Source organism: Talpa occidentalis, unplaced genomic scaffold (genome assembly GCF_014898055.3).
Source record: "Talpa occidentalis isolate TD23 unplaced genomic scaffold, MPIMG_talOcc4v2.1 talOcc4.9, whole genome shotgun sequence".
Classification (NCBI taxonomy): domain Eukaryota; kingdom Metazoa; phylum Chordata; class Mammalia; order Eulipotyphla; family Talpidae; genus Talpa; species Talpa occidentalis.
The window spans coordinates 70,363,380-70,390,149 of NW_023605305.1; the positions used below are offsets into that span (position 1 = coordinate 70,363,380).

General features: G+C 53.1%; 1 protein-coding gene across 1 annotated transcript in view; it reads right to left on the minus strand.

Annotated features, from left to right (window-relative positions):
• The window catches only part of COL23A1 (collagen type XXIII alpha 1 chain), a 395,499-nt gene that overhangs the window by 19,130 nt on the left and 349,599 nt on the right, over window positions 1-26,770 (minus strand). The window contains exons 6-19 of the mRNA XM_054690972.1: window positions 13,726-13,752; window positions 12,970-12,996; window positions 11,719-11,745; window positions 8,473-8,589; window positions 7,729-7,764; window positions 7,551-7,577; window positions 6,928-6,954; window positions 5,998-6,051; window positions 5,423-5,485; window positions 4,932-4,976; window positions 3,526-3,603; window positions 2,072-2,125; window positions 1,502-1,546; window positions 626-715 (exon numbers count right to left, since the gene is read on the minus strand). Coding sequence (XP_054546947.1) covers window positions 626-715; window positions 1,502-1,546; window positions 2,072-2,125; window positions 3,526-3,603; window positions 4,932-4,976; window positions 5,423-5,485; window positions 5,998-6,051; window positions 6,928-6,954; window positions 7,551-7,577; window positions 7,729-7,764; window positions 8,473-8,589; window positions 11,719-11,745; window positions 12,970-12,996; window positions 13,726-13,752 — 717 coding nt within the window. The remainder of the gene's footprint in view (window positions 1-625; window positions 716-1,501; window positions 1,547-2,071; window positions 2,126-3,525; window positions 3,604-4,931; window positions 4,977-5,422; window positions 5,486-5,997; window positions 6,052-6,927; window positions 6,955-7,550; window positions 7,578-7,728; window positions 7,765-8,472; window positions 8,590-11,718; window positions 11,746-12,969; window positions 12,997-13,725; window positions 13,753-26,770) is intronic.

The following is a 26,770-nucleotide window of genomic DNA, read 5'->3' on the forward strand; positions in this document are numbered from 1 at the left end:
TAAAAATAAAATTTATTATATATATAAAAAAAGAATGCTTCCTAAACTTTGTTCTTGAGGTATGAATGATTTCCTGTGGGGCAGGGGTGGCCAGGTATTCAGGAAGGGAAGGCCAGGTTCTCTAGCTGAGTGGGCCTCCCAGGGGACAGAGGGGTACAGTGGTGACACAGTGACTGCAGCAACCCGGCAGCTCTTTCAAGGCAGCCTTGACAAGAGCAAGAGGCCAGAGGACCCTGACTGATGCAGGTACCAATTGCCATTCTCAGCCCTGACTGTGCATTCCCTGTGGGAGTGGAAATGTTCATCCCCATTTTTGAGTTAAAAATGGAGGCTCTAAGGTAGGGTTCTAGGGCAGGATGTGACCTTGGCAGTCAGAGCCTGTGGTGTAACCACCCACTGACTCCCTTCTACAAGGGGGAGTGCATCTCATTTCACCTATATGGAGGCCTCTGCGTGGGAGGCGCCAGAGGCTCAGAGAGTCAGAGTAGCTGACTGGGAGCCCAGAGCCTCCTTTCAAAGGCTCAGTACCCCCAGGTTGAGCTGAGATTGCAGGTCCTAGCCCTCAGCAGCTTCCCCAGTAGATACACATTCATCTCCCCTCCCCCCACCAGGGCCCTTCACATACCGGAAGACCGGACAGGCCCATTTCACCTGCTTCTCCTTTGGGCCCGGTTGACCCAGGCTCTCCTGGGTCTCCTTTTGGTCCTTTGGGCCCCTGGAAATGCAAGAACAAAGTTTAGGAGGTATTCTCCTTTCCCTCACCTGGAGGTCCCCCGAGCTTAGTCCAGGCCAGACCCCTACTTCCTCATCATGGGTGCCTGCCTCTGGCCTGAGTGATGAAGGTACCAAGGAGCCTGGAAGGGGCCCAGGAGCATCCCCAAGCCTCCTTAACTGTAACAGAGTCACAGGGGGCAGAGAGGGTGGGACTGGCAACTGAGGTGGCAATTAGAGGGGGCTCGGGGTCAATCCTTATCTCTCAGGATATAGTGGTGGGAGCCCCCAAGCTCCACATACAATCAACCATCCCTCCAACCCCCTTCTACCCACAGCATCCTCACTCAACAATGTGTAATGTCCACTAGGGACCCAATGCAAGACATGCCCACAAATGTCAAGTGACACCATGGACACAGTGTCTCCACAGCATCACACGTGTGTATTTACAAAACTAACACTGTGATGGTGTCTGCTAACATTTGAAGGCTCTTTGCCTCTATGCGCCAGGCACTGCCCTCAGTATTTTCCATTCATCTGTTTAATCCTCACACCAAGGCTGCCAAAAAGTAGGCAACCTGCCCCAGTCACAGGGCAGAACCAGGATGTGTTCTGTGGTCTTTTACTAGTCCTGAATACGAGTGTGTGCGTACACACACACACGCACACGCACATACACATACACATGCACACACACACAAGTGCGCACACATGCACACACAAACACACACACTCAGAGCTTGACACCAGGGACCAGCATCACCAAGGAAATGAAAAGCCCAGAGACCTTCTCCCCATCGATTCCTGGGGCACCGGGTAATCCAAGTTCACCCTAGGAAGGAGCAGACGGCAAGAGGGGTTACAATGGCTGGAGGTTCCCCTCCAAGAGATTGGTGGCCCGAAGGCTGGGTTGGGCTGGCTTTGCCCCACCTCACCCAGCACTCCCACCCTTGCTGCCTGTCCCAGGGCACCATGTAGGCTGGATGTTATAGCTTTGGAAGCTGGGCTGGAAGGCCCAGTGGTTTGCTCCTGGCAACACAAGCCAGGAACTAGGGTCACCCCTGCCAGGGGTCACAGTTTTGAGCTCCCCCAAGAGCTGAGGAGACAAGGTGTAAATGATGCATATCCATAGAAATGGCCATGCAATCTACAGAGACTTTGGGGTGTCATGAGGGAAGGTGAGGATGAAACTTCCCAGGGAGTAGCTAAGCCTGGGAAGAGGGCACCAACTTGATTAGAAAGGAGCAGGGCCCTTTCTCTGACCCCCAGAGCCCATGCTGGGAGAGAAGCAGAGGGTCATGGCAGTGAGGAGGGCTCTGCAGACAAAAGGGGGTCATGCAGCTGCATCTGCACTGACCTTGGCTCCAGGGATCCCTGGTGGTCCTGGGGGCCCCTGTGGCCCGGGAGGACCCTGTGTGAAAGTCAAGTCGATCAGTGTCCAGGCAGGGGCTCCCTGTATTTGCCCGCCCATCCCCTCTACCCTGGGGCCATGTCTCTTCCAGTCAAGGTGCACAGCCTGCTTCCCACCCAGTCACGTCAGGCTGCTGACTTGGGGAAGGTCAGGAAGATGCTGTAGTGCCCAGCTATGGAGGGCCCATAATCTTTCAGCCCTCAGAGAAAGTGCTCTATAGTTTTCTTCACAGAAATTCAGACCCAGATCCTGAGATGGACACCTATTGCCTCTGAGAGCAACCATAAATCCCCACTGGTGTTTAAGGCCAGCCCAAAAACGCATCCCCAGCAACCGCCCTGCCTTTTGGCCTGTCCTGTGGGCTCTGACTGTTGGCATCATTGCCTGCTGTGTGTGGTCCCCGGGAAGTTCCTGGGTAGGGAATGTTGTTTCTAGGTCTGACCCAACTCCCAGCTCCCTCCCCATTACAGGCTTCTTTCATGCCACCTGCCCACTGTGGCTTGTCAACCCTTGGGTATTAGCTACTCCCTCAGCCCAATAATCTATAGTGTCCCCCACCTCTACCAGCCTACCCCTTCTTGTTGAGATGTCCCTGGCCTTACTATTGTCCTCCATCCCACTTACCAGGCCCTGGGTCCAGTGTCAACCTCCCTGTGCATCCCCACTGCCTCCAGCTGGCCCCACACATACATTCTTATACTTACCATCTCATCCCTAGCTAGTCTCCCCCCAACACGTGATTTTTTTAATGTCACCCATCTGCTCAAGAAACAAGTATGGCTGCTGCTGCCCATCCAGTGGAGCCATCCTCCTTGTCTGGCATCCCAAACCTTCCCACCTCCCAGTTCTCATCAAGCTTCTCCCAAGGAGATACCATGCAGGTGCATGCCCTGGGGCTACATCACACCATGCCACACCATGCAGGCCTGGGGGCCACTGTTACCATCAGCTTGTACTTCCCTGAGGCCTGTGGGAGATAACTGGAATTGAGGCTCAGGAGTTATTAGGTGCCTGTGAGCTGCTAGCACCCAGCTTCTCTCGCCACTGGAGATTGGTCCCAAGTTGCTGTGTTGTGGGCATTCCTGAGGCTCCTGGAGGCAGGACTTGCCACTCTCATCCTCCCCCAATGATGACTGGAAAACCCAGTCCTCTAGCCTGTGTTCCCTGGGAAGGCCCCAGGAGAGCCTACTGGGACCAGCCACTACCCCTTTTTGCCTTGTCCTTTGGGGAACTCGGGGCCACATGGACCATATTCACAGCTGCTCTCTCAGCACCTATGGGTCTCAACACAGCACTAATTTCCTTATCAGGTACCTGATGAAGTTGGAGTGTTTGTGCTAAACTGCCCCTGACCCTTTGTGTGAAGAGAAGGACATATGTGGTCCAACCAGGAACATTACCTTAAGGGCATCCAAGATCCTGCCATCGTAGTCAATTACTACTGTGTCTCCTTGCTCACCTTTGAGGCCTGGGAGACCCTGAGGCAGGAAAAAGAGGAATAAGTCAGGGAAGAGCCACCTGTCTGTCACCCAGCAAACCTTGTGTCTTGAGCCCATAACCTGGTGGCACCCCAGCACATCTAGTCTTCCACATCCACACCAACAGTGGCTCCCCAGCGCACGGAGAAAACCCTCCACAGGGCAGGCAGGAGTGCACACAAGGGGAGCCAGCTGAGGAGCATGCCCCTGTCTGGGCTAGGGCTGGCTGCGAGTCACCCACTGAGCTGGATCCCTGTGTTCTGGAGGGAAAATGGGAAATCTCATGTTGACGTGAAGTTCCTCAGACTTTCAGATGCTGGCAAACAAATGCAAATATCCAAACCCTCCAAAACACTGTGGAGACCAATAAAGGACATGCTGACTGGACCTTGTCCTTGCGCTCCGGTTTCCAACTTCTGGCGACGAATGCATTCACCATGCGTTAACTTTCCCACCCAGGTCACTAGCACACATGTGCCCACATCTGTACATGCATGTGTGCATAAATCCAAACCCCCTCGCCTAAGTCTACATGCCCATACCCTCACAGCCACACAGGCACTCAAGCATGGCCAGCTGCTCTACCCTTCCCCTCTGAACCTTGCTGCCCCACTGGGTACCTCTCAGTGAGGGGAGTTATCCCTTTGATTCAGGCCCTGTGACCAGCCCCTTGCACAGGGCAGAGAGACCCGGGCCAGAACCTTATTTGCTTGCAGCCTGCACAGCACTGTACAGTTTACACTGAATTCTTGTACCCAGTGCCTAATCCAGTCCCTCTACCACCTGAACAAACAGGCTTCCAGCTTTAACAATCCTTTTTTTTCCCCTCAGGAGGAAACCAGTCTCTGGGAGGACGAGGGGATGTGACTGCCCAAGGTCACAGAGCCGAGAACAGGATCTGTCTTGTCAACTTGAAGGCTGATGAGGCTGGGTCACAAAAGATTTGGGAACAGCAGGGTGGCTGTGCTCTTGGTCACAGGGATGAGCATGAGCCCCAACTTAGGGCAGTGCCTCCCACAGGGTAGGGTGATGTGATGTGTAACAAATTGAGGGTCTGTGTTGACTAGACCAATATGAGAGTTTAGGAAAAGACCCACAGGTAAAGGGGGGAGCAGGGAGAAGAGGGGAGAGATCAGGTCTCTACCTATCCGTATTTCAGCATTTTTACCAAGAGTATATATTATGAAATTAAACAAACAAACCCAGAGAATGAATTATTATATATAAAAAAAGCAACTTCTGGTTGTGGCTTTGCTCCTCTGCGGTCTGTGGGGGACAAGGAGCTTCTGAAGCAACTGGGCAGTTGGATCCCAGGGGAAATGGCTTACCCTTAGCCCTGTAGCTCCGTCGGCACCTCGAGGGCCGGGCTCCCCCTGTGGAGATACGTGGTTGCAGCCACGTGTGTGGAGGTAAAGCCAGAGGCCCCTGTCCCTGTCCACCCCTTTGTCCCCAAAAGGCACAGGGACCATGTGCTGGAGCCCTAAGGGTCTATGTAAGTGACTTGAAACCTTAGAAATGGGATTGCTGCATGGCGGACCTAAGGGACCCTCCTCCGGCCCCACGTCGTGTAAGGATGGGTGGACTGCCAGGAGCCCAAGGCTACACAGTGACCTGGTCACATAGCTGGGCCTTGGTGGAGACCTGGCATCTCTTCAGACCCTCTGCCACCCACCCTCTGGTCAGCCTCTGATTGCCAGTCCAGTCAGACTCCTAAGTCCAGATCTCCCGGAGACGTCCAACAAAAAGGAAATCACAGTAGGTCTCCCCATGATAGGAGTGCTGGGGCCCCGAGGGAGCTGGAGCTGTGTAGTGATATCACCTTTGGTCCTGGAGCACCGTCCACACCATTTTCTCCCTGAGTCCCCGTGCTGCCTGGCTCGCCCTGTAATAGGACATTCGTGGGTGAGGGCTGCTGGCTTTGAGACTAGTTCTGGGGTGTGCTTGAGCCCATGGGGGTTTGTGGATGGACTTCAGGCTCTCCCCAGCCCTGGGGACTCAGGGCCAAGAAATCCTTCCAGGCTGGGTCTTAACATATTCATAGCAGCTCAGGGGCTCAAAAGATATTTTGGAGGCAGGCTGGGCAGGATCTGGTGACCATCTTGAGGGGTTGGGGAAGCCACTTGATATCCAGTTCTGGACTTGTGGATAGGGCAGAGGTGTCCAGCTACGGTGGGACTTGAGGAGGTGAGGGGAGGCACATGGCCAGATGAGCTGCCAGCCTCGTTGAGGAAGGCCCAGGACCTTCCTGCTGCCTCTCTGGCCAGCCTTGGGCTCCAGCCCATGCCCCCATGATTGGTCAGGGACAAAAAACCAGGCAGGGACTTCACCGGGCTGATGGGGACCAAGAGAGGGGGGAGGCAGAGGACTTTCTGGGGGAGGGTCTGGCATACCTACCTTGGGCCCCGGGGGTCCTGGGAGCCCTGGCTGGCTTGGTGTCCCATCATCCCCCTGAGGAGAGAACAGCTGGGTCAGACCTGGACACAGGCCTGCCTGACTGTGGTCCATTAGGCTTCCTCCTGGCATTCCCCAGCACACCAGTTACTTGTGCTGCCAGGCTGGTCACACTGGACGGGGCAGTGCCTATGTCCCATTCTCGCCTCTGTCCCCTGGCCCCAGCACCCAGGGCTGGTCCAGTGCATGCCTCAGCAACAGTGTACAGAGGAACAGCGGGGTGGTGAAGGCGAGGGAATTCATTCAGGCAGCAAACACCTTGTAAGCATACTCTGCGGGCCAGGCAGATGTGTCCCTGTGAAATGGCTCAGAGGAGGCAGAGGGCAAAGAAATATCCAGAAAAATACACAGCGTCATGCAGGGAAGAGGACGTAAGAGAAGGGAAGGATGGGTGGTTGGGGAGGTCCTGCTTCATCTGGTGCTGAGGATGGTGTCCAGAGGGGAGAGCTGTGCTGAGACCACTATAGGGAGGAGCCCCAGGCAGGGGAGGGGGAAGAGGGAAATCACAGAAGGTCAGTGGTTCCCAAAGGGGCTGCTTCCACAGAGCATGGCCCATGCACAGCAAGTAGGTGGGCCCCACAATGAGCATGTCAGACAAGCCCCTAGTGATACTGACACTGTGGGTCCAAGGCCCACCCTTGGAGAACTACAGTCCTGGAAACAAACTTGATGTGCAGTATGAGGAAGGGGCCGAGTAAGTGACTGAGTGAATGAGATCCTGGCTTCAGAGACTTACCCACAGGGAGGCCGCCAGTCTGCTGTGTGAAGGGCATCTTCGTGCAGGGTGGTCCCCAGCCCCGCCCCAGTCCCAACCCTTCTTTCCAGCTACTTCCCATACCCCCACGAAAAGACCCCTCCAGGGATCCCCCTCACCTTTTTGCCAGGAACTCCGGGCTCACCCTGAGGGGGAAGGGGTGCAAGAGAGAGGTCAGAGCCACCAGGCCACCTGCTCTTCTGGTCAAATCAGCTCCACTGAGCCCAGTGACCCCAGCTCCACAGAGAGGCACACACGGTGGGTGGGGCCAGAAGCTTGGGACTCCACTCCCCACCCGGTTCCCTCCAAGATGAATTACTCCAGGCAAATCACTGCTCATGGAACTGGGGATGAGATACCTAGTCTTGAGGATCGCTGTGAAGTTAGAGAGAAGGTGTTGAGAGCTAACATGTTTAATTATTTGAGCCTCACAAGCCAGTGTGGCGGTATAGCAGTAAATGTTTGTCATATTTTTTCAGCCTTATTGAGGCATAACTGACAGGTGAAATGGTAAATCTTTAAAGCATATATGATGAGTTGATGCACATATACAGTGTGCAAAGACTTCCCTTGATTTAATTAAGGCATTGTCACCTTCAATATTTTACCCTTTTTTGGTGTTGAGAAAATTCAAACTCTACTTGCTTAGCTTGTCATTCCCCCATTTAACAGATGAGTAAACAGAGGCACTAAGTAACTTGTCCAGGCCTGGGGAGGAGGATGGGGATTGAGAAGCACTCACCTTGGCTCCGGGAGGTCCTTTGGGGCCCTGGAACATGAAACGAGGTATGAAACACGATGTGGAGGGGCAGGGTGCAGGGCTGTGTACCTACAGTCACAAAGCCCAGTGCGGGTGTGTGTGGGAGTCTCCAGGCCTGGAACCCACCAGCCTAGGCCTCTGAAATGCCCTGGGTACTGACCATCTCGCCACCTTGTCCAGTTTCTCCTTTGGGACCCTGAGAGATGCAAGAAGATGAACGTGAGGGAATGCAGGGATGTCAGAGCTCACTGAGCTCACATCTCGTACCATACCCCTGAAAAGGAGGAATCACTGCCCCCCTTCACAGATAGGGAAGTGGAAGCTCAGGGACTTATGTCCCCAACATGACAAAGAATGGATGAGTCAGCTGAGTAGCTGTCCTGAGAGGGGACCCAGGTGGAGTCTGATGGGGGTGTCAGCTCTGCAGGGGAGAGGAAGGACAGGCTGGAGTCCCTGGTCTGGGAGAGGGACCGTATAGTGAGGTCTGGTTTCTGGAGTTCAGGTTAGGACTATGGGGGAGGAGGGCATCTGAAGCTGACTAGTTAGTACTAGAGACTAGTGGGGAGGGGAAGGGAAAGAGAAACAGAAATTGTTAAAGATCTGTCCCCGTGCAGGTGTGAAGGCTGGCACTGAGATTGAGCTAAGGCTAGGGTCAGGGTGTATGTAGGATTAGAGGGTGGGATAGTTGGGTTTGGAGTCAGGGTCAGATTTCAGGGTCTGGACATTAGTCCAAATTGGGGGTATGCATCATTATTTGGGAATGAGTCAGGATCTCATTAGTCTGGACTAGAGACTCAGTTAATGTTAGATGGAAGGTTTCACTAGGGTAAAGGTCTAGGTTGGGCTAGGGTCTGGGCTGAGCTGGAATTGGTTCTGGGACCAGGGCCTGGTGGGCCTCCCTTACCGCTGGGCCTTGTGCTCCCCTTGGGCCATCTTTCCCAGTGTCTCCAGGAGGGCCCCGGACCCCAGGGGGTCCAGGGGGTCCTGGAGGCCCAGCAGCTCCATCTTGTCCTTGGTCTCCCTGAAAGAGATGGGGTGTGGCATGACTCTGAGGGGGAGGGAAGGGGATGGGTAGCCCTGATGCCTTCCCCTCTCCCAGTCCCCTTAGGCTCAGAGGGAGGGAAGGGCTTTGTGATTCTTGCTGCTTCTTGACAGTCACATGAAGGGACAGGTCTCTCTCCCTCAGCATGAGGCTAACAGGTTAACTTTTTACACTGCAAACAATGCACATCTCTAGCCCCTGCACCTGAAGCCCACCTCTGGAGCTCAGGTGAGAGGTGAGAGACCCGGGTGTGGGAGAAACACCTGTCCCACGGCCCCCTCTTTCTGGAAGGGGGACTGCACATCTCCTGACAGACCTTCCTGCTTGGCCAACTCCTGCTTTATTAAGTGATGGTGGTGCATTCTTAGGTTTGGGTTCCAGAGAAATGAAACTTAATGTTCACACAAAAACCTGTACACAGATGTTCATAGCAGCTTTATTTGTAAGAGCCCCAAACTGGAAAAATCTAAATGCCTTTCAGTGGGTGAATGGTTAACCCACTGGGGTGTACCCATATCATGAAACACTGCTCAGCAAGAAATGAAAAGGAGCATAGTATGAAGACATGCAGGAACTTGAGTGCATCTGAGGGCCAATTATGCTGGGAGGAGCGAGCCAGTTTCGAAGGCTGCATGCCCTATGATTCCATGTACTGGCCACTCACACAATGGCAGAATGACAGAGCTGGAGCACAGATTAGTGCGGGCTAGGAGTTAGGCGTGGGGAAGGGAGGGCAGCAACTATAGCTGTGAAAGAGAAGTGGGAGGGATCTTTGTGTGATGGTTATGCTAATCTACCCATGTGACAAAATCACAGAGAAGTAAACAGACACAAAAATGAGTAAAATGGATAAAATCCGATAAAGGTTGGTGGATTGCAGCAATGTCAATTTCCTGGTTGTGAGATTGCATTAGTGTGATGTAAATGTAACTTCATCCAGGGAAACTGGATGAAGGTCCATGGGGTATTATTAATTACAACTGCATGTGTAATAAACAAACTGCACTCAAAATAAAAATTTAAAAAAGGGTGACAAAGAGCCACACAGTCATGCAGCCTCCAAGTCCCAGCCCTTGGATCTGGTGTTAGTGCCAGGTCAGACCTCAGGCAGCCAGAGCCCTCATCTCAAAGCACCCCCTGCCAGGAGGGAAGCCCACAGCACCAGGGTGGGACTTCCAGCTGCCCCTGTGGTACCCGCCAGCACTGACACCACGTGCACTGTGCCAGCGCTCCTAAGCTCCTTGCTATGAGTGGAGCTGACCCTGGCAGTGTCTCACCCAAGCTTGCAACCTCCTGGCCAGGGTACTGCTATTGTCCCATCTTACAGATGGGGTGGCTGGGTATCAGAGCAGGTAATAGATTAGTCAGGGTGACAAAGTGAGGATAGACAGTGCCTCATCTAACCACTGAAGTCTGTGGTCTCTTTCAAACCCTTTTTCAAGTGTGGACCCCATGACGTGGAAGAGCGCACTTCTCTAGCAAACTGTTCCTAAGACAGTTCACGAGTTTTCCCAATTAAAAAAATCCTGAGATTCTCAACATCCATCATGCAGACTGGTCTGACCTGGTCTGGGTGCTGACCAAGAGGACCTAATCCCAGCCAAGAATAGAGAAAGGGGTATGTGGCTAGGTCACCCAGCCATGGGTGGAGATGGTGGTGGGCAACTCGTTTCATTTTGTGCTGTACTGGGAAGAACCTGAAGACATTCCAGGAACCATTTGCCTGGACACTACTTACTTGAGCAGCAAATGCATTTAGACATTTGAGTAGGTTCCTGAAGAGGTTTTTAGGATCTCCCTGAGTTACTCGGGAATCCTGCAGGGATCTGATGGCTGAGGTCTAACCCAGGAGCGTGGGGCGAGTTGAGGGGGGGAACACATCAGCAGGCCCAGACACAGCACTCGGCCTGTCTACCTTGAGCACGTGACGATGGTACATGTGATGGTCTCTGCTTATAAAGCCCGGGTGGAGCCATGGGAAGACCATCTAGTCAACAAACAGGTTATGTGGACAGAAGGCAGGGGGTGATTTAGAAAACCACAAGGCTATTTCTGGAGGCAAAGCCACATCACCCAGCCCAGAGAAAGGCAGTTCGGTGATTGGAGGCAGGGGAGATACGCCCCGGTCTGAGGGACCTAGTCCAGCCAGAGGGTTAAGCACCCCTCTCTCACCTTCCCCTTTTCATTCCTAGATATACAGTGTCCTCCTCTGGGCTCTCAGGACCTTGCTCCATTCCTGTCTCTAGCCTCCAGGCTTGTAGATGCTCACAGTGGGTGACCAGACCACCAGCTCCAGCGCCCACCCCTCGACCTCACTGAGAGCAGCAGGGATTACGTCCCTCTCGTGCCTTTCTCTGGGCAGTTGATGCCCACCTCTCAGGCTCTGAGTCAGGATGCGGTGGAAATGGCACGTGCTAGGGCTGCTTAAGTGACACTCCACCATGACCCAGTTTGCAGGACCCACCTGGGGTCTCTGCTCAGCTGCAGCTTCTGCTGAGGAGCTCCCGGGCTGGGCACCAGGCTCTTCAGAGCCCCTGGGCCCAGAGAGGACACTGAGGGTCAGTGTGGTCCGGGTGGAGATTCCATCTACTGTTCCCACTTGGGGAGGGAACACCTTTATAATTGCAATGAGTCTGTCATAGCGTTGGAGTGGGGCCTGTCACCACTGCCCAGCTGGAACAACTGAGTTGTGGAAGGGTATGTTCAAAGTCACTCTGCTGGTGAGTGGTAGAGCTGAGATTTGGGTTCAGAGCTGCTGACCCTACAGCCTTCTCTTCTCCTGGGTTGCTAGGTGGGACTAGGGTCAGCCCCGTATGCCCCCATCCATGGTAAGAAATGAGACCTGGACATCTCCCAGGGATACCTGTGTATGGGTGGGGGTGTAGCCTCTGCCAGATCAAGGTGCTTGGGGCTTCCTCCCACCCAGTGACCATTTAAGTGAAAACAGGTAGCAGGACAGATCATCGGGCAGGAGGTGGGCTGCCTGGCCCTGCTTTCTGTGGTAAGTTACAGGGACCCAGAAGCAGCGCTAGATATGCCTAATTATAATAGGGAAAAAAACATGTTTGTTGGGGAAGGGCTGGTGAGAGGGTCTCACTCAGTTCTTACCTGGGGGCCAAAGTCTCCTGGTGCACCCTAGGAACAAAACACAGGGAGACAGAGCTGCACTATTTTATTACTGCTTCACATGCTTGGTCTCATTTAGTTTCAAGAAAAATGACACACGGGCTCTATTTTTATCTACATTTCCAACAAGGAAACTGAAGCATAGGGCGGTTGAGGAACCTGCCCAAGGTCACACAGCTGCAGATGAAGGGCTTGCAACCACGTCTGTTGCCACCTGCCCTCAGATGTGATGGAGCAGAGATAGCTGCTCCCACTGTGTCCCTGAACCACAGAATGGTGAGGGAGGATCATAATTACTTTACGGATTGTCTTAAGTCACTGAGTTTCTGGGTAGTGGTTTAGGCAGCAATAGATGCTGAGATACCAATTTCTCTGTGGTTTTAAAGGCCCTGGTGTAAAAATTGGAAGATATTCCATTTCTACAGCTTGGTGGCATCAACCTGTACTGGTGGGCATGTGCTTGCCATGTGCACCAGTGTCTCATCATCTACAAAGAACCCTCAGACATCTACCTCAGGCAGTTGTCCCCAAGGTGCTGTGGTATTGGTTTTAATGTCCACATAAAGAAACTGAGGGCCATCCAAGGCCACACAGTTGTGATGGAGCTGAAGGCCAAGCTGAGGCCCTGAACAGTAGATTCTGTGCCTTGTATCCACCACTCACCCCTAGGTGGGCTCTGGGCATTCCATGCCCCCGAACGTGCTGTGGACACAGAGGTAAGCTAAAGAGGTCTCCCCTCTCTGCTGCTCCCTTACAAGATATTTGTGGTCCCAGCCCTCCAGGGGCCTGTCTGTGACATTTAGTGCCAGATGCCAGTGAAGCCCTTCTCACAAGGATCTACAAAGATCCCGTCATGTGGAGGTGGAGGTGCCCTCTCCACAAAGAATGACATTAATGGTCACCGTTCAATCCCCCAGGCTTTGCTGACACCCCTTTTGTGATCAATTACTTTGGAAATTTGTCATTCTGGGCAGACGGTGCTTGGAGTTTTACTGTACTCTGGGGCCAGGAGAACTCAGATTCAGCTCTGCAGGCACTTTACTATGTCAAATATCAGCCTTGTGGCCATTTTAGGAGGTGGCACTGACAGCCCCCAGTTCACACATGAAGGAACTGAGGTTCTAGGAGGAGATGTGATGCACTCAAGGTCCACACTCTGGAAGTGGGGTTTGGAAACTGTTTCTGGCATTCTTCATCAACTACTGCACCTGGACAACTTCCAGTGTCACTTACTTTTTCTCCCTTGGGGCCTGGAAGTCCCTGGAGAAGGAAGGTGGAGAAAGAGCAGATGTGAGAGAGCAGGACCAGAAGAGCCCCCCTTCTGATTCCCTATGGCTTTGAGGGCAGAAGGCCTGTGAGCCTGAGCAGAGCTGTTTGGCAGTCTGTCAGCCCTTATGACAGACTGGCCACAAGGAGCTAGTCTGGCCACAAGGAGCTCCACTTCTCAGTCCTCAGCAACCCAGAGATGGGGACTTGGGAGTCAGCAGTGAGGGCCTCTTGTGTCCTCTCAGCAGGGATGGGGATACACATGCTAGTCAGTCCCCCCAAAGAGCAGGGTCCTCCGTGCTCAGCAACCACTGTGTCCCGAGGGCTGCTGAGACGGCTGCTGCCCCTAAGCTGCCTGCTGGGAGTCTGCGAGGCAGGCAGTGGACTGAGATCCTGTCCCCTGGTGCTTTCTCTTCTTCAAGGGAAGCAGTCTCTTGAAGTCTCTTGGGAGGGGCGCATATGTTTTAAAGGCTGACTAGATGCCAGTAATGGTGGTGTCCACACCCGCAGCAGCCTGTATGATTAATAGAAGCTGCAGGCTCAGGAAGTGAAGAGGCCTCCCCAAGGTCACACCTTCAGCATGTGGTGGAACTGGACTTGAACTCAAGTCTGACAACAAATGTCTTCTCCCTGCACTGAGCCAGGTTCTCAGTGACACTTTACTCTGGTGCCCCAATGATGTCCTGTCTCAGGATCAATTAAAACCACCATGTCATCACTTACTGGCTTGCCATCCAGACCCAGTGGTCCCTGGAAAACAAGAGAGAGCAGAAGTTACACATGGAAAGACATTTCCCCTATTTCACTCCAAGTGACGAGAGACCAGAGCCTGACTGCAGACTGTGGTCTGGGTACATGTCACATGGACTGGTGTGTTGTTTGCTCCCCAGAATCCCTTCCTCTGATGACAGAACCCCATTTCTTTTCCAAACCCACCCCCAACTTCACCCACGGGTCTTAGGCATGTGACCACCTTCCCTCTCTGGGGTGACTGGCTCAAGGGTGTAAGCCCAGTAATTTGAACAGTACTCTTGGGGAAAGAGGGCTCCTTTCTCCAGATGGGGCTAAGCCCAGAGCTCTTGGGGTCACCACATGGGTCAAGAAAGAGCCAACAGAGAGGAAAGCAGAGCTGAGGCAGAGAGAAATACAGGGTGAAGGACCTGAAGCTGACACTAGCCCTGTAACTTCCCACTGTCTGTTAATACATCTGGACCCCCTAAGACAGCGTGGATTGAGTAAGGACTGAATGTTTGTATTCCGCTCTCCAATTTATATGCTGAAACCTAACCCCCAAAGTGATGGCATTTGGAGGTGGTGCCTTTGGGAGATAATTAGGAGGTGAGGGTGGGGCCCACATGAATGGGATTAGTGTTCTTATAGAAGGGACCCTGAGAACTTTCCAGTTGCCTCTCCACCATGTGAGGGCACAGCAAGAAGTCAGTTGTGCAACCTCATGGAGACTCTTGCCAGAGCCCAAACCTGATCTTAGACTTCCAGCCTCCAGAACTGTGAGAAATCAAAGTTGTTTATAGGCCACCTGGGCTCTGGTATTCTGTTATAGCAGCCCAAGCAGACTAAGATCTAACTGGAAGAGCCCTGAGGCAGCTTTAGTTTCCTTTGCAGGCAAATGTCAAGGTTGAGAGAAGCCAAATAACCCAAAGGTGAGTTCTAAGAGCTGGGGCATCTCCAGGGCTCCAGGGGTTTTGTGGTGTCTGCAGAGGGCAACATCAACGCACAGCAGTTCCCACTGGGCCCTTCCACCTGCTTACCCACTCACCCATCTACTCAGCAAGTCTTGCTGAGCTCCATCTTCATGTGGGGCTGTAGAGGAATCCAGTGGCAGTGCCACACGCCGCTCCTGGTCTCTGCCAATCCCCTCCTGACTCCTCCCACTCCTTCCTCACATTCCCAAATACACACCCCCCTAGGTATGCAACTCTACCTTCCCAAGCCTTTACACACACTTTGTCAGCCTGCCTGGCACACGCTCCCTGCATCATCTACAGCTCAGTTACCTCCTCTTCCACAAAGCCCTCCAGGTTTCTCCACTTCTCAGAGTCAGGCAATCTTTCCTGAGCCCAGCATATCTTTAACCATCCCATGTGACATCACATATTACTCATGTGTAAGCTACTCAAGTCTTTCAGTAGTCCAGGCAAGGGGTCTGATCCCTGTGCTCCAGAGCTCAAATGAGGCCAGGCATGGAGCATGTGCCCTGAGTCAAAGCAAGGAAAGGCGGCAAGATGGATGAACACCGTGCAAATAACACAAGGAGGAAAGGGAAGGGGTGGGACAGACCAGGGGTTCTGCCAGTTCTGAGAAGGGAGATGGCGCTTAAGCTTTGGGGGGAACTGGACAAGATTAGGGAGCACTACCTTGAGGAAGTAACATTTGGAGATTTGGACACAGCAAGTATGTGTGTGTGGGAGGGCACAGTGGGCAGAGAGAATAGCCCAGCAAAGCCAGGAAGGGGGTAGTGTGTGGGTTGCTGGTGCAGAGGTGCAGGCATGGACCTACAGCCCGGTCTCACTCATAGGCGCACAGGTTTGGCCCTCATCTCTGTCTATGCCGCCACAGGGGGCCAGCATCTGGTCCTCTGCAGCCAGGGATAGCTGCTGCCACTTGTCTCCCTGAGCTCTCAAGCTTCTTTCCCATCTTCATGCCTTTGTTTGGGCTGATCCCTCTGCCTAGAATATCCTTCCATGCCTTCTCACCCAGTGGGAATGTCTCATCCACAGAAACATTCTCTTGCTCTGGGTAGATGGTTTCTTTAGGGTCTGACTCCAGCCTAAGAGTTGAAGACCCCATCTGCTGGATCCAGTGTTAAAAAGCTGGCTCTCCTGGGTGGCGCTCCAGGCTCCCTTGCATGGAGACAGTCAATCTGCCAATTCCCTAGATGTGTGACAGTGGCTACTCCTTGGTATGCACATGCCAGGCCTTGCTCCAGGTAGGGAACCTGTACAATTCTGAAAATTGGTCTCCTAAGTGATTCCGGCCAGTCTGGACTTGTGGTGATAGCCTAGAGTCAGCTGGAATTATGGGAGAAAGGAAGCAGGTCATTCCAAAGTCTTGTGGGTCCAGTTCTAGGTGCCTCTGGTCAGGCACAGTTCTGGTCCCCATCACCATCAGGATCTGACCTAGCTGGCTAGTTCCTGACTCCTGGATCCACATGCCTAGCCTTCTTCCTTCAGCAGGCCACTGAAATTGGGCCCTGCCCCTCCACTCCCTGCTGCAGCCCCCAGGCTCAGGCTCTGCCAAACCACCTCAGGGCCACACCCCCCTGGGTATCTCTGCTCTGGATTCCTCACACACCCTCATCCTCTCAGCGGCAACACACACAGGGCTCCATCCCATCCTGAATCTCTTCTGGAATCTTCTGTGCCCTGCCCCCCTCCATTACCATAGTAACCTGAGAGGCAGGTGTTATCATCCTGATTTTATGGAAGAGGACACCGAGTCTAGAGAGGCTAATTCCTTGCCCAAGGCCCTGCAGCTGGTAACAGGCAACAACTGGGGCTGCAGGCCAGTAGCCCTTGGTACTATAGTCTGGAGATGCGCTTCTCTGGCTTCCGGCCACTCTCCCCTCCACTCCACTCTCACTCGGCTCTGTTCAAACCTTTTCTGCTCCACCCCACTGTCCCCTGGACCTTGCCTACCCAGAGGCTCCTGCCCACCTCCTCTGGTATGTCTGCCACAGCAGACTTGGGCCAGGCCTGTGTGGAAGGGTGTGTCCTGCTGAACTAAGTCCAAACGCAGCACAAACTTTGTCCCTCTATCAGTCTGCATGGATTAAAAACATCCACAATGCAAACTGAAATGCAAAAGAGACTAAGGGGCATTCTGCAGCTAAATAAAGCCCTTTTCCATTCGTGTGCCAGGAGAAAGGACACAGTGGGCCTCACGGCTGTCACCACAGCAGCTGGGGACAAGACCTGGCCACAGGGCCTGGACAGGAAAGCATGATGAATTCAAAGTGCCCTGAGAATAGCCATGGCAGAGAGCAGGGCCAGGTCTGAGGAAGCAGGACAAGAGGCAGAGACTCCCTGGGGCGTGACTGTGAAGGTTGGGTCCTTTGGACTCCACCCAGCCCTGCTGTGTCCTTCATGGTGTCAGGATGATGCCAGGACTGAGCCAGTGGGCTGTCCTCAGCCTGGAATAGGCCCCCTCCACACAGAATGTTCCTCTTCCCATAGCAGGATGACGTGGTCATTCTAGGGGGACTGGGGTGTACCTCACAGGCCTTGCCTTCCTCTGGGGATTCCTGGTACCTCTGTCTCCCCAACTGAGCACATCCTTTGTGGGCAGGCTCTTTGGACCCTCTTTCATTCTAACCTTCTGCCAGAGACTGTGTGACCAGAGAGAGTTCACCAACTTCTCTGAGCCTGAGCATCCTCATCACCTCTGTTCCCAGCAGGGCTGATTCTCCAGTTTTCCCCTAAAATCTGCTGGGGTCTCATCATTCTTTAGGATTTGGAAAGAACTGCTCCAGTGGTCTCATAGGTACATCTTGAGGTCCCATGCTCTGTCATCAAGCAGGTCCCATCATGCAATTTACTGAACTTGTTTAATCTCCCTCTGCCTCCACCTGTTGAATACTGACTCATTTTTCATGGCCCAGCTCAAATGATTCCTCTTTTGGGATCCTCCCGGGCTGAAGCAACACCCGCCCAGTCTGTGTGCTGCTTTGCTGGGTCCCCACCCTCTGGAAGGAAGACTTGATGCCTACCTCTGGCAGGAGGCTCTGGATCCAGCATACCTGGGCCTGGGGAACCTGGGCCTCCCGGGCTTACTGACCCACATTCGCACGTGTGGGGTCTACAGCAAAGGTGCTATGGGCACCAGGTGGAATGTGCCAACTGCAGACAGACGGGACCAGGCAAACCTCCTCTCCTTCCCCAGCTCCTGTCCCAGGGGCAGTGTCTGCACCAGTCTTCAGGAAGCAGGTTGCAGCTACAGCAGCTCCTATTGAGTCCTTCTTATTTTTTTTTTCACCTTGTTTATTTATTTTTATTTTTAAAAAGATTTATTTATTTATTTATAGAAGCACTGGGTATAGTCAAAATTGTGGCAGAGTGAGAGAATTCATCAGGGCCAGAGCAGGGAACAGAACAGGCAGAGTGATGAAATACACTGCTGAGGGGAGCAGTGGGCACAGCAGGAGAGGTCTGTTGCACCATGTGGGACCCTTGCCAGAGGCCGGGGATCGAACCAGTGCTGCAGAGGCTGCGGGCAGCTTCGCAGCCCAGTGCTCAACCGCTGCGCCACCAGGGGAGGCCCTCCTTTCTTACTTTTAAAGTCCTTTTTCAGGGGGCCTCCCCGATGGCGCAGCGGTTGAGCGCTGGGTTGCGAAGCTGCCCGCAGCCTCTGAGGCGCCGGTTCGATCCCCGGCTGCTCCCCGGCCACCGGATGAGGGTCCCACATGGTGCGCAGACCTCTCCTGCCGCCCGCTGCTCCCCTCAGCAGTGTACTTCGGTCCTTCTGCCTGCTCTGCTCCCCGCTCTGGCTCTGGTGAATTCTCTCACCCTCCCGCGCTTCTGACTGTACCCAGTGCATGTATAAACAAAAAAAAAAAAAAAAAAAAAAGTCCTGTTTCAGCCAAACAGTATAAATCTGCTGGCAAGTTGCAGGAGAATCTGGGTTCTGGCCCTTCAAGGCACCTCACAGTCCTCTCTAGGGTTCAAAAAAAAAATAAAGTCCTGTTTCAGCCAAACAGTATAAATCTGCTGGCAAGTTGCAGGAGAATCTGGTTTCTGGCCCTTCAAGGCACCTCACAGTCCTCTCTAGGGTTCTAGGAATCCCCCACCACACATGTGAGACCCCAGGCATCATCCCCGTGGCCCTTCCCTGAACCAATTCCTTCAGTATCCACACTGTTAATGCGAAATTTCTAGGATGCAAATTTGACCACTCAGCTTTCCTATTTGATCCCCTTTTGGAAGCCCCACTCCTGAAGGATGAGGTCCAGATCTCCCCATCTGGTGCCTCGGGGTCCCTCCCCCTCTGGTGCCTCTGGCCCATCACTGAGTTCTCAGGCTCAGTTCTGGGGTGTCAGCTGGGTTGAAGCATGCAGAGCCATAGGTGCCTACTTTTCTACAAGTTTCTGGGTAAAACAGAGGAAGGAAATGGCCTGTTTTGGAATCAGGAGGCAGCCTGGAATATCCCCCCAGTTTTGGCACCAAAAGAGGAATCTCACTGCCTCCCATGGTCTCACACGTGTCCAATGGGCTGCCCCTCCTTAAAAGTGAGCACAGGCCTCTTATCTCCTAGGAGGGATGCTATCTTCTCCCAAAGCCCAAGACTGTCCCTGGCGGGTCACCTGTGGTGCAGGCCTTTTTCTGGTTCAGGACAAGACCCATAAGTGGCAGAAAACGACCTTTTCCACCAAGGGCCCTGTCTATATTTGTATATAACACAGCTCTTGGCTCCCAGCACTTGGGTTTCAAAAGAGTGAAAGAAGTTTGCAGATTCTGAATAAAGGCAGAGGGTGGGGCATGATTAGTGCCTTTGGAAACGCCCACCATGGAAGGAAAGTCATTTCCAATTCCCTGGGAACCCAAGATCAGATCTGTGTGTGATTGGATCTGATGTTGAACTGATTCCAGCAGCAAACACAGTAACCCCAAATGCAAATATTTACAAAGCAAAGGGTGATGTCTGGTCTTAGGGATAGAGTTGACTCATAGGTATGGCCTTGGTCGGTGGAGGTGGCTCTGGGCTCTTCTTGGATAACACCTGAGCAAGAAAGCTGTGCCCAGGACCCTGAACTCCTCATTGGGTAAACAGCTGATCCCTGGAGAGGCAGCCGGGTGACAGGAGTAACTGGGAGTCTCTGAGGAGGGACCTCAGGGATTAGGGAAGGGAGCAAGGGGGAGAGTCCGAAGAAACTGCCTGGCTCGAGGGCATGATTCCTTCTATCCTGGGGGAGTCTGGACCCTGGACTATGGACCCAAGAGGATAGACCAGCCCGCAGTTACCTTCTCCCAAACTGGTGTCCCATGCAACACTCTCCTGTGGGATGCTGCCAGGCTTTTCTGAGGAAAGGGATTCCTTAGCCAATTAAGTTTGAGAAACACTGTGTTCCACCCCATGAAATAGGTTTCCTTCCTGAAAGACTTGTCCAAGCTGTCATCTTTCTTGTGGGTCATTGAGAGGGCAGTGTTTCCAGCCTCACGGGACCCCTCATGTGAAAGTTTGACTGAGTCTTAGCAAAGCAAGTGCAGTGGATCATCCATGAACCAGGCACTTTCATGAACTGGAGGGAAACTTGAGTCTGGCCCTGGGTGCTCTGAGAGGAGGAGAAACACCCCAGGGAAGGGCCAGGGGCTGGTCTGAAGGGACCCATGGAGTGGGTGGTGAGGTCAGGTTGAACCAAGGTGGGGCAGGTCCAGGCTGAGTATCCAACAGCAAGCTGTTGCTGAGCAGAATCGGCTGTTCTGGAAGCCGGCAGCCTGCAGGAGCAGAGCAGAGCAGAGGTGTGCCCTGGTGGACAGGGGCTGCCATCTCATCCAGGAAGCTTCCCTGGCTCTGACCTCTGCCTGCCCCTCTCACTGCATCTTCCACAAGAGGAGTGGGAAGGAAAGGTGCCATGAGCAGTCCACGGAGTGAAGGCAGGCTTGGGCCTGGGTTCAAATCCTCTCTGTATCTCAGCTTCCCTCTAGCGGTGATCCCCAGGGCCAGATGCCTCAGCACTTGGCCTGGCCTTGCTCGGGTGCCAGTGCTCTCTGCCTGATCAAAGCCATGTGATTCACCAGAGCTTTTCAATGCCTCGCCCCTTCACGAAATCCCACAGCTGTTCACAAGCTTCGTTTCTGCTTTAAATCACCAGTTCCCGTGCACATCAGCTGAGCTCCAGGAATGTGAGAAGCAGACAAAGCCCTGGTCTTCACATGAGGAGGGCCCCAGGGACACCAGGCAGGTGAAGCTCCTCCCCCACCCTGACCCCAGTTCCCTCAGCCCCTTGCCTGGCTTGGGTACCTGGGTCCCCCGAGCCTCAGTTTCCCCATCTGTAAATAGCAGCCATGCTCTACTCTCAAATGACAAGTGTGAAATGGGTATGTCTCCTTTGTCTCCTCCTCTCCTAGACCAACTGAATGACACTAGACCTACAAGCGCTCCCCTCACTGAATATTTCTTAAGCAGGATACCACAGAGCCATCTTTGGAGAAATTTTAGCAAGACAGGCGAGAAGAGAAGTTTCTTGGTGAAATAATTGGGGAGCTGGAGCAGGCTGACTCTTAATGTGCAGCAGTGCACGGAGGAGACTATGCCGACTGCTCCCTCCAGTCTGCTGGCGCGGTCTGCCCTGTTACTGTGACTCAGTCCTCCCATGGTTCAGGCGCCCCTGGTCAGTGAGAGTATCTGAGGAACTGAACCAAATCAATAAACTGGCTGGGTTTAGGTGCAGACAGGAGTAAATGCCCAGACAGGCCAGAGCTGGGTGGCTGTCTTGCTTTCTGGTTGTAATTAATGCTGACGGCTCCTGTCGAGGGATGGAGCCCTCTGAATGCAGGGGGATGAGGCCCCTAGATGAGGGGCTTACCAGGATTATCAGTCCAGGGCCCAGTAATTATGGCCCAGATGTTGACAATTCATCAAATTACAAGGCTGTTGGGGCCTGGGGTCCCAGCCTGGGACGTGTACATTCCTGTGTGAAGGCTCCCTCATTAAGGCTGCCCAGTAGGCGAGGGGGTGGGTGGGCAGCCCCCTCAGGGCAGGTCAGCTCCATGTGTTTCTGATTTCTCAGGCCAGGCTGTTTGCACACACAGGGGCCTGTGGCAAGGGTGTCAGGGCTGAGCAATTTCCCAGACCTGAATTCCACCCTAGGAAAAGGCAAGAGAAGACCATCATTTTTTGGGTCCAGCCAGGCCACAGCTCATGGTGGCTGGTTCCTCTCAGACCTCCTTTGGTGGTCTGTGGCACTCTGCAGGGTGGGCTCTGCAGGTACCTACTGCACCCCAACTTATAGCAAGCCCTGGGACCTTCAGCTGGGTGAGGTCCTGGGACCTAGGAGCCAAGGTCAGGGACTTGCCCTTTTTCACTTGCAATGTGGCCTATCATGCTGCAACTTCCTTGCCTGTAAAGTCAAGGGCTGGACTGGTGCCAGATTTGGTTTGGTCTGTATATTAAATAAATAAATATATATATGTATATATATACAAAACTAACCAAATTTATTGTAACATTCAAAAAAATTGCGACATTTCACATATACATCAAGGTTTGGACTTTTCTTGAAAAGTTGGAAGATTGGGCACCCTGAGACCCACATGCCTAGCAATACTTGTGGGGTTAAGTGCTCCTTGAACTGGCTCTGCCCCAGAGCCATAGGCTCCACCCCTCCCTACTGCATCATACCTGGTCCATTGCCCTGACTCTATAGGGGTATCTGGGTTTATAATCCTCAGTCCAGAAAATATCCTAAGTTCCTTTTAGTTCTATTCTGTGAAGCCGGGAAGCCAGGTGGCTTCTATTTTGGGGTGAGGGAATACTCAGCAACTATCCCGCCTGCACAAGAAGCAATTACACATATGTTCACATTATACATCATGGCTGTAAGAGGTGGTGCTATGTCTTTGAACTGATCCCCAAATTCCTGTGCAAATTACACATTTGCCTTTTACATGATTACCATGTCAGGTATCAAGAGAAATTGTTCCTAGATGATGGAGGGGAATGATGCCTCCCACTGGGTGTGGAGAGTGGCGGATGGGTCAGTGAGTCGGGCTGGATCCATCTGAGCCACTTCTGGTCCTGTGCCTCCACCTGAGGCAAGTGGGAGTTGGTGTGGTGGAAAGCACTAGAAGCAACCAACAGACCAGGGTGGAAATCTAGTAGCATGGAGCAGCAGGTGACCAGAGGGGATAGTCCCAGCGTGGAGACTGTCTAAAGGGAGGCAACCTGCTGGGTACTCAGAAGGTGCAACCCAAAGCCAGCATTGCAGGGATACCAGTGGACAGAGTGACCAGGATAGTTCTCGGTGGACACAGGCTGCAGGTGCACTGCAGGGACCCCTGCTGCCCTGACTATGCCCAGGTCACCCCACTGCTCTGCCTTCCTGCCCAGCCTTATTCTGTGGGGCCATTTACCTGCTGCTCCTGGCCTCACTCAAGTTCCATTTCCAGCCTCTCTGAAAGTCACCACCTGGGTGGCAGGGCGTGCCTCCTTGAATTCCACTGACAACACAGTTGTCACCCATTGGCAATGAATGGGTTGAACACTTAAGAACTCAAAGATTCTGTGTAAATTTTGGATTTCTAGTTTCTCTTGGGATATTGGAAGATGTGGTCATGATTGACCTGCATGGGTTGAGCTGTGGGGTCCCCTTTTGAGTGGGGGCTTGTGCATAAGCCCTCTACACCCAAGTTTGGCCCAGGCCTCACAGTCCCCTGTGCTCTCCTGCAGCCCCACCTATTTCCTCATCTGGCTGCCCCTGTGAGGCATCGATGAGCCTGAGAGTCTGCAATTTCAGTCCTGATCCATCTGTCCAAATTGTGGTCCTCTCTCAGGTCCCCCTAGACTTGGCCTTTCTCTTAGACTGGCTTCCATCAGCCTCCCTGCCACTGCCTGTCCTTCCTGTACAGGGAAACCTTCTGCCCTATAGACCTTGTAATGAGCTGTTTAACTTCCCTGGAGCCAGCTTTCTTTTGGAAAGTGGGTGTGGTGTGCGTGGAATGGCCCCCCACAGGTGGCAGTGTCGGGTTGGGAGCTTGGCACCCAGTGGGCTGAAGGGTTGTGACTGGGATGCTCTGGGCCAGTTCTGGAGTGGAGCTAAGAGACATACCCTGTTTTCCTGTCTGGACAATTTTGACCCAAGCACAGTCCTGCCAGGCAGGCACTATTATTGTTCCCATTTTCCAGAGGGAAATGGGAAATGGCCTCCAGGAGAAACTGGAGCTGGGAAAGGCATGGCCAGTGGGCCTGAATCTCATGCCTGGCCCCAGAGGAATGGGGTCACCATTCCTCTCTGGATTCAGCAGCTCCTAGGAGGCCCTCACTCACTGCCCTCAGAGCAAAGCTGCCATGCCCTTGGCCTGGCATTCAAACATCCCTTCTCTGCCTTCTTGCAGACTTACAGGTCCCTCTGAGAAACCCTCTTCAAAGCAAAATTTCTCAGTTGCTCTATCTTCTGTCATCTCTCTTCCCTACATGCCCCCCACGGGCATGTCTGAGAGATGCCTGCTGATCTTCAAAGTGCCCCCTCTTCTGGCCTCCCAAACTGAGCCTCTACTACCCTGCCCGATTGAATCTGAGCCTGACTAGCCTTAAAGTGAGTGGAATGACTCACTCTCATACATGGGAGCTGACCTAGTAGGGCCAGTCTCTCCCTAGATGACCTTCCTGACAGGTGGGTGGGGAGTCCCACCTTGCACACCTCCAGGGATGGGAAACTCACTGCATCTGTGGCAGTCTGACGGGTTAGTTTAAGCCTGGCCTTTCCCAGTTTGTACACCACTGCAAATGCCTTCCACCTTGTAACTCCCCAGGGATGCTTGGTGAGGTTGTGACCCAGTGTTCTCTCCTGCCCCGCTCCCACGCTCTCCTGTTCCTGCTCCAGCCTGGCGTGTCTTGGGTGTAGCCTCTGTCTGGATGCAGCTCCCACTTACCAGCATCTACTCCAGTTTTGGCTCATACCTCCTTTCTTTGGGTGGAGGCCCTGATCCCCATTAGGCTTGGCCTGGGTTATAGACAACCCATTTCCAGCCCTGTCTACAGTGCTTAGAGAGACTGGAATTCTCTCCTGAATTTTGACTCTCTCCCACTCAGCAATTTCCGTCCTGATCCATCTCTCCAAACTGTAGTCCTCTCTCCAGTCCCCCTAGACTTGGCCTTTCTCCTAGACTGGCCTCCATCAGCCTCCCTGATGGAGGCCTCAGCTACAGCCCCCATGGGGGTCTGGACCCTGGGGTGCATTTCTTGCTATTGTATCCTAAAGGCCAAGCAAGGTCCCTCCTACTTAGTGAGTGAATAAATCAGCTGTCAAGTGAGCCCTTTCATGAATGAAGTTCTAGGGGATCATGTGCCTGGCCTGGGAACACCAGAGGGCGCTCTTGACCCGCTGAAGACTCTGGGTGCCTGGTGATTCCAGTCCTTGGCCACAGCCTGGGAGATCAGCCAGGACACTGGGCACTTGGGACATGGGCTGGAGAGGGACTCCTTCAGTCTCAAGGGCTCCACCTGCTGGGCTCAGTGACCACTGAGGAACTGTCCCTGAACCCAGCCTTTGTGCCCATTTCTAGAGCTCCCTGGGGTCATCTTCCTGGCTTTCCTGACTGCTGAAGAGCAATTGGAGACATGCCTGAGGTCATACAGTCTACAGAGCTACAAAGCCCATTCTCCCTCCATGGAGAAGGACATGGTGCCAGTCCCTGATTTCAGGAAAGAAGTGTTCTGTCTCTCCGGTGTATTCACTCGGAAGACCTGAGCTTGCCTCAATGACTGCTGCAGATGCTGAACATACTCTTCCATGCCATGGGGTGAGGGTACTTTGATGTCTGGGAAGCAGGAAGAGCTTCAGTGAGCAACTGGCCTGCAAAGGTGTTGTTACAGGTACACCACAGGGCAGTACAAGCCTTCCTGCTAAGTGCTCTCCAGAGTTTGTCTTGGGTGGGGAGGTGACTTGGAGGCTGTTATTCCAGGCTGGGGCTCCCCAGCCTCCTCCAGAAAGATGCAAAAAACACAAAGGGTGAGCGAGGCATCTGGGAGTTGCGGGCAGGAGCAGCAGCTTGGGCCTCCTGTCCTTTGGCTGCCCCACATGTGACCCATGAGGGGACGCTGAGGGCACAGCATGAGCCCAAGGCAAGGGGGGCCTGACTGGGGCTGGTGCTGGATGCTGGGGAGGAAAGGCCAGCCCTATGGGCCTTTCCCTTGGGCTCAGCTGTATCCCTCTAAGGTTTCAATCTGGGGTCCATTAGCAAGGGGCTCAGGAAATCTGGGGAGCATCCCTGCAGGGGTCAGATGAAAATAAGATGTAGGATGCTGAAATCGAAAAACAGATGAATTTGGGATATTACAGATGAATCATTTAACTAATTACATTTTTACAATCAAAGCTGTTTTTGAACTATGGGAGTGCAAGAAAGCATATGAATGTGTGTTGCTCTGTGGTCCTTTTTTATTCAGCTGACTAATTCTAAACAGTTCAACTGAGCTATTCATTTCCAAATTGGTCCCAGGTTGAGACCCTGTCTCTTAGACCTCATTCAGCTCAGAGCCTAGTCTCTGTCCCCGGCCTAGGCTGTTGGTGCTCCCATTATTGATATGGAGCTGGTAGGCAGGCTCCTCCCTCTCCCCACCAGTGTAATTAGCCAGATGGGTAAGGAGTGCTGGGTGCTGCCGAGCTCAAAGAGCTCTGTTCTGGTCAGAGCCCACCTGCCATTCCTGCCAGCTCTCATTTCTCAAGTCTGCCCCTTTTCACTCCATCCTCACTAGATACGCTTTATTCAGGCATCACCTGCGAATTATTGCAACTTCCCCCTACCTGGATGGCCTTCCTTCAGTCTCTGGCCTGCAGCCAGGGAGGCCACGCATCACTTAATGATGTTCATTGACCACATATATACGACAGAGGTCCCAGTAGCAATGCCCTGAGGCATTGGTGTGTGGCAGGCCAGCCCCTTTAGGTTTATGTCATTAAACTCTATGATATTAGCACAATGACAAACTTGATGAATGGCGCATTTCTCAGAATGTACCCTCAGTGTTAAGTGATGCACAACTGTATCACCTATCTATGTCACTCAGGGGTGTCTGTGGCCTCCACACTCTTCTG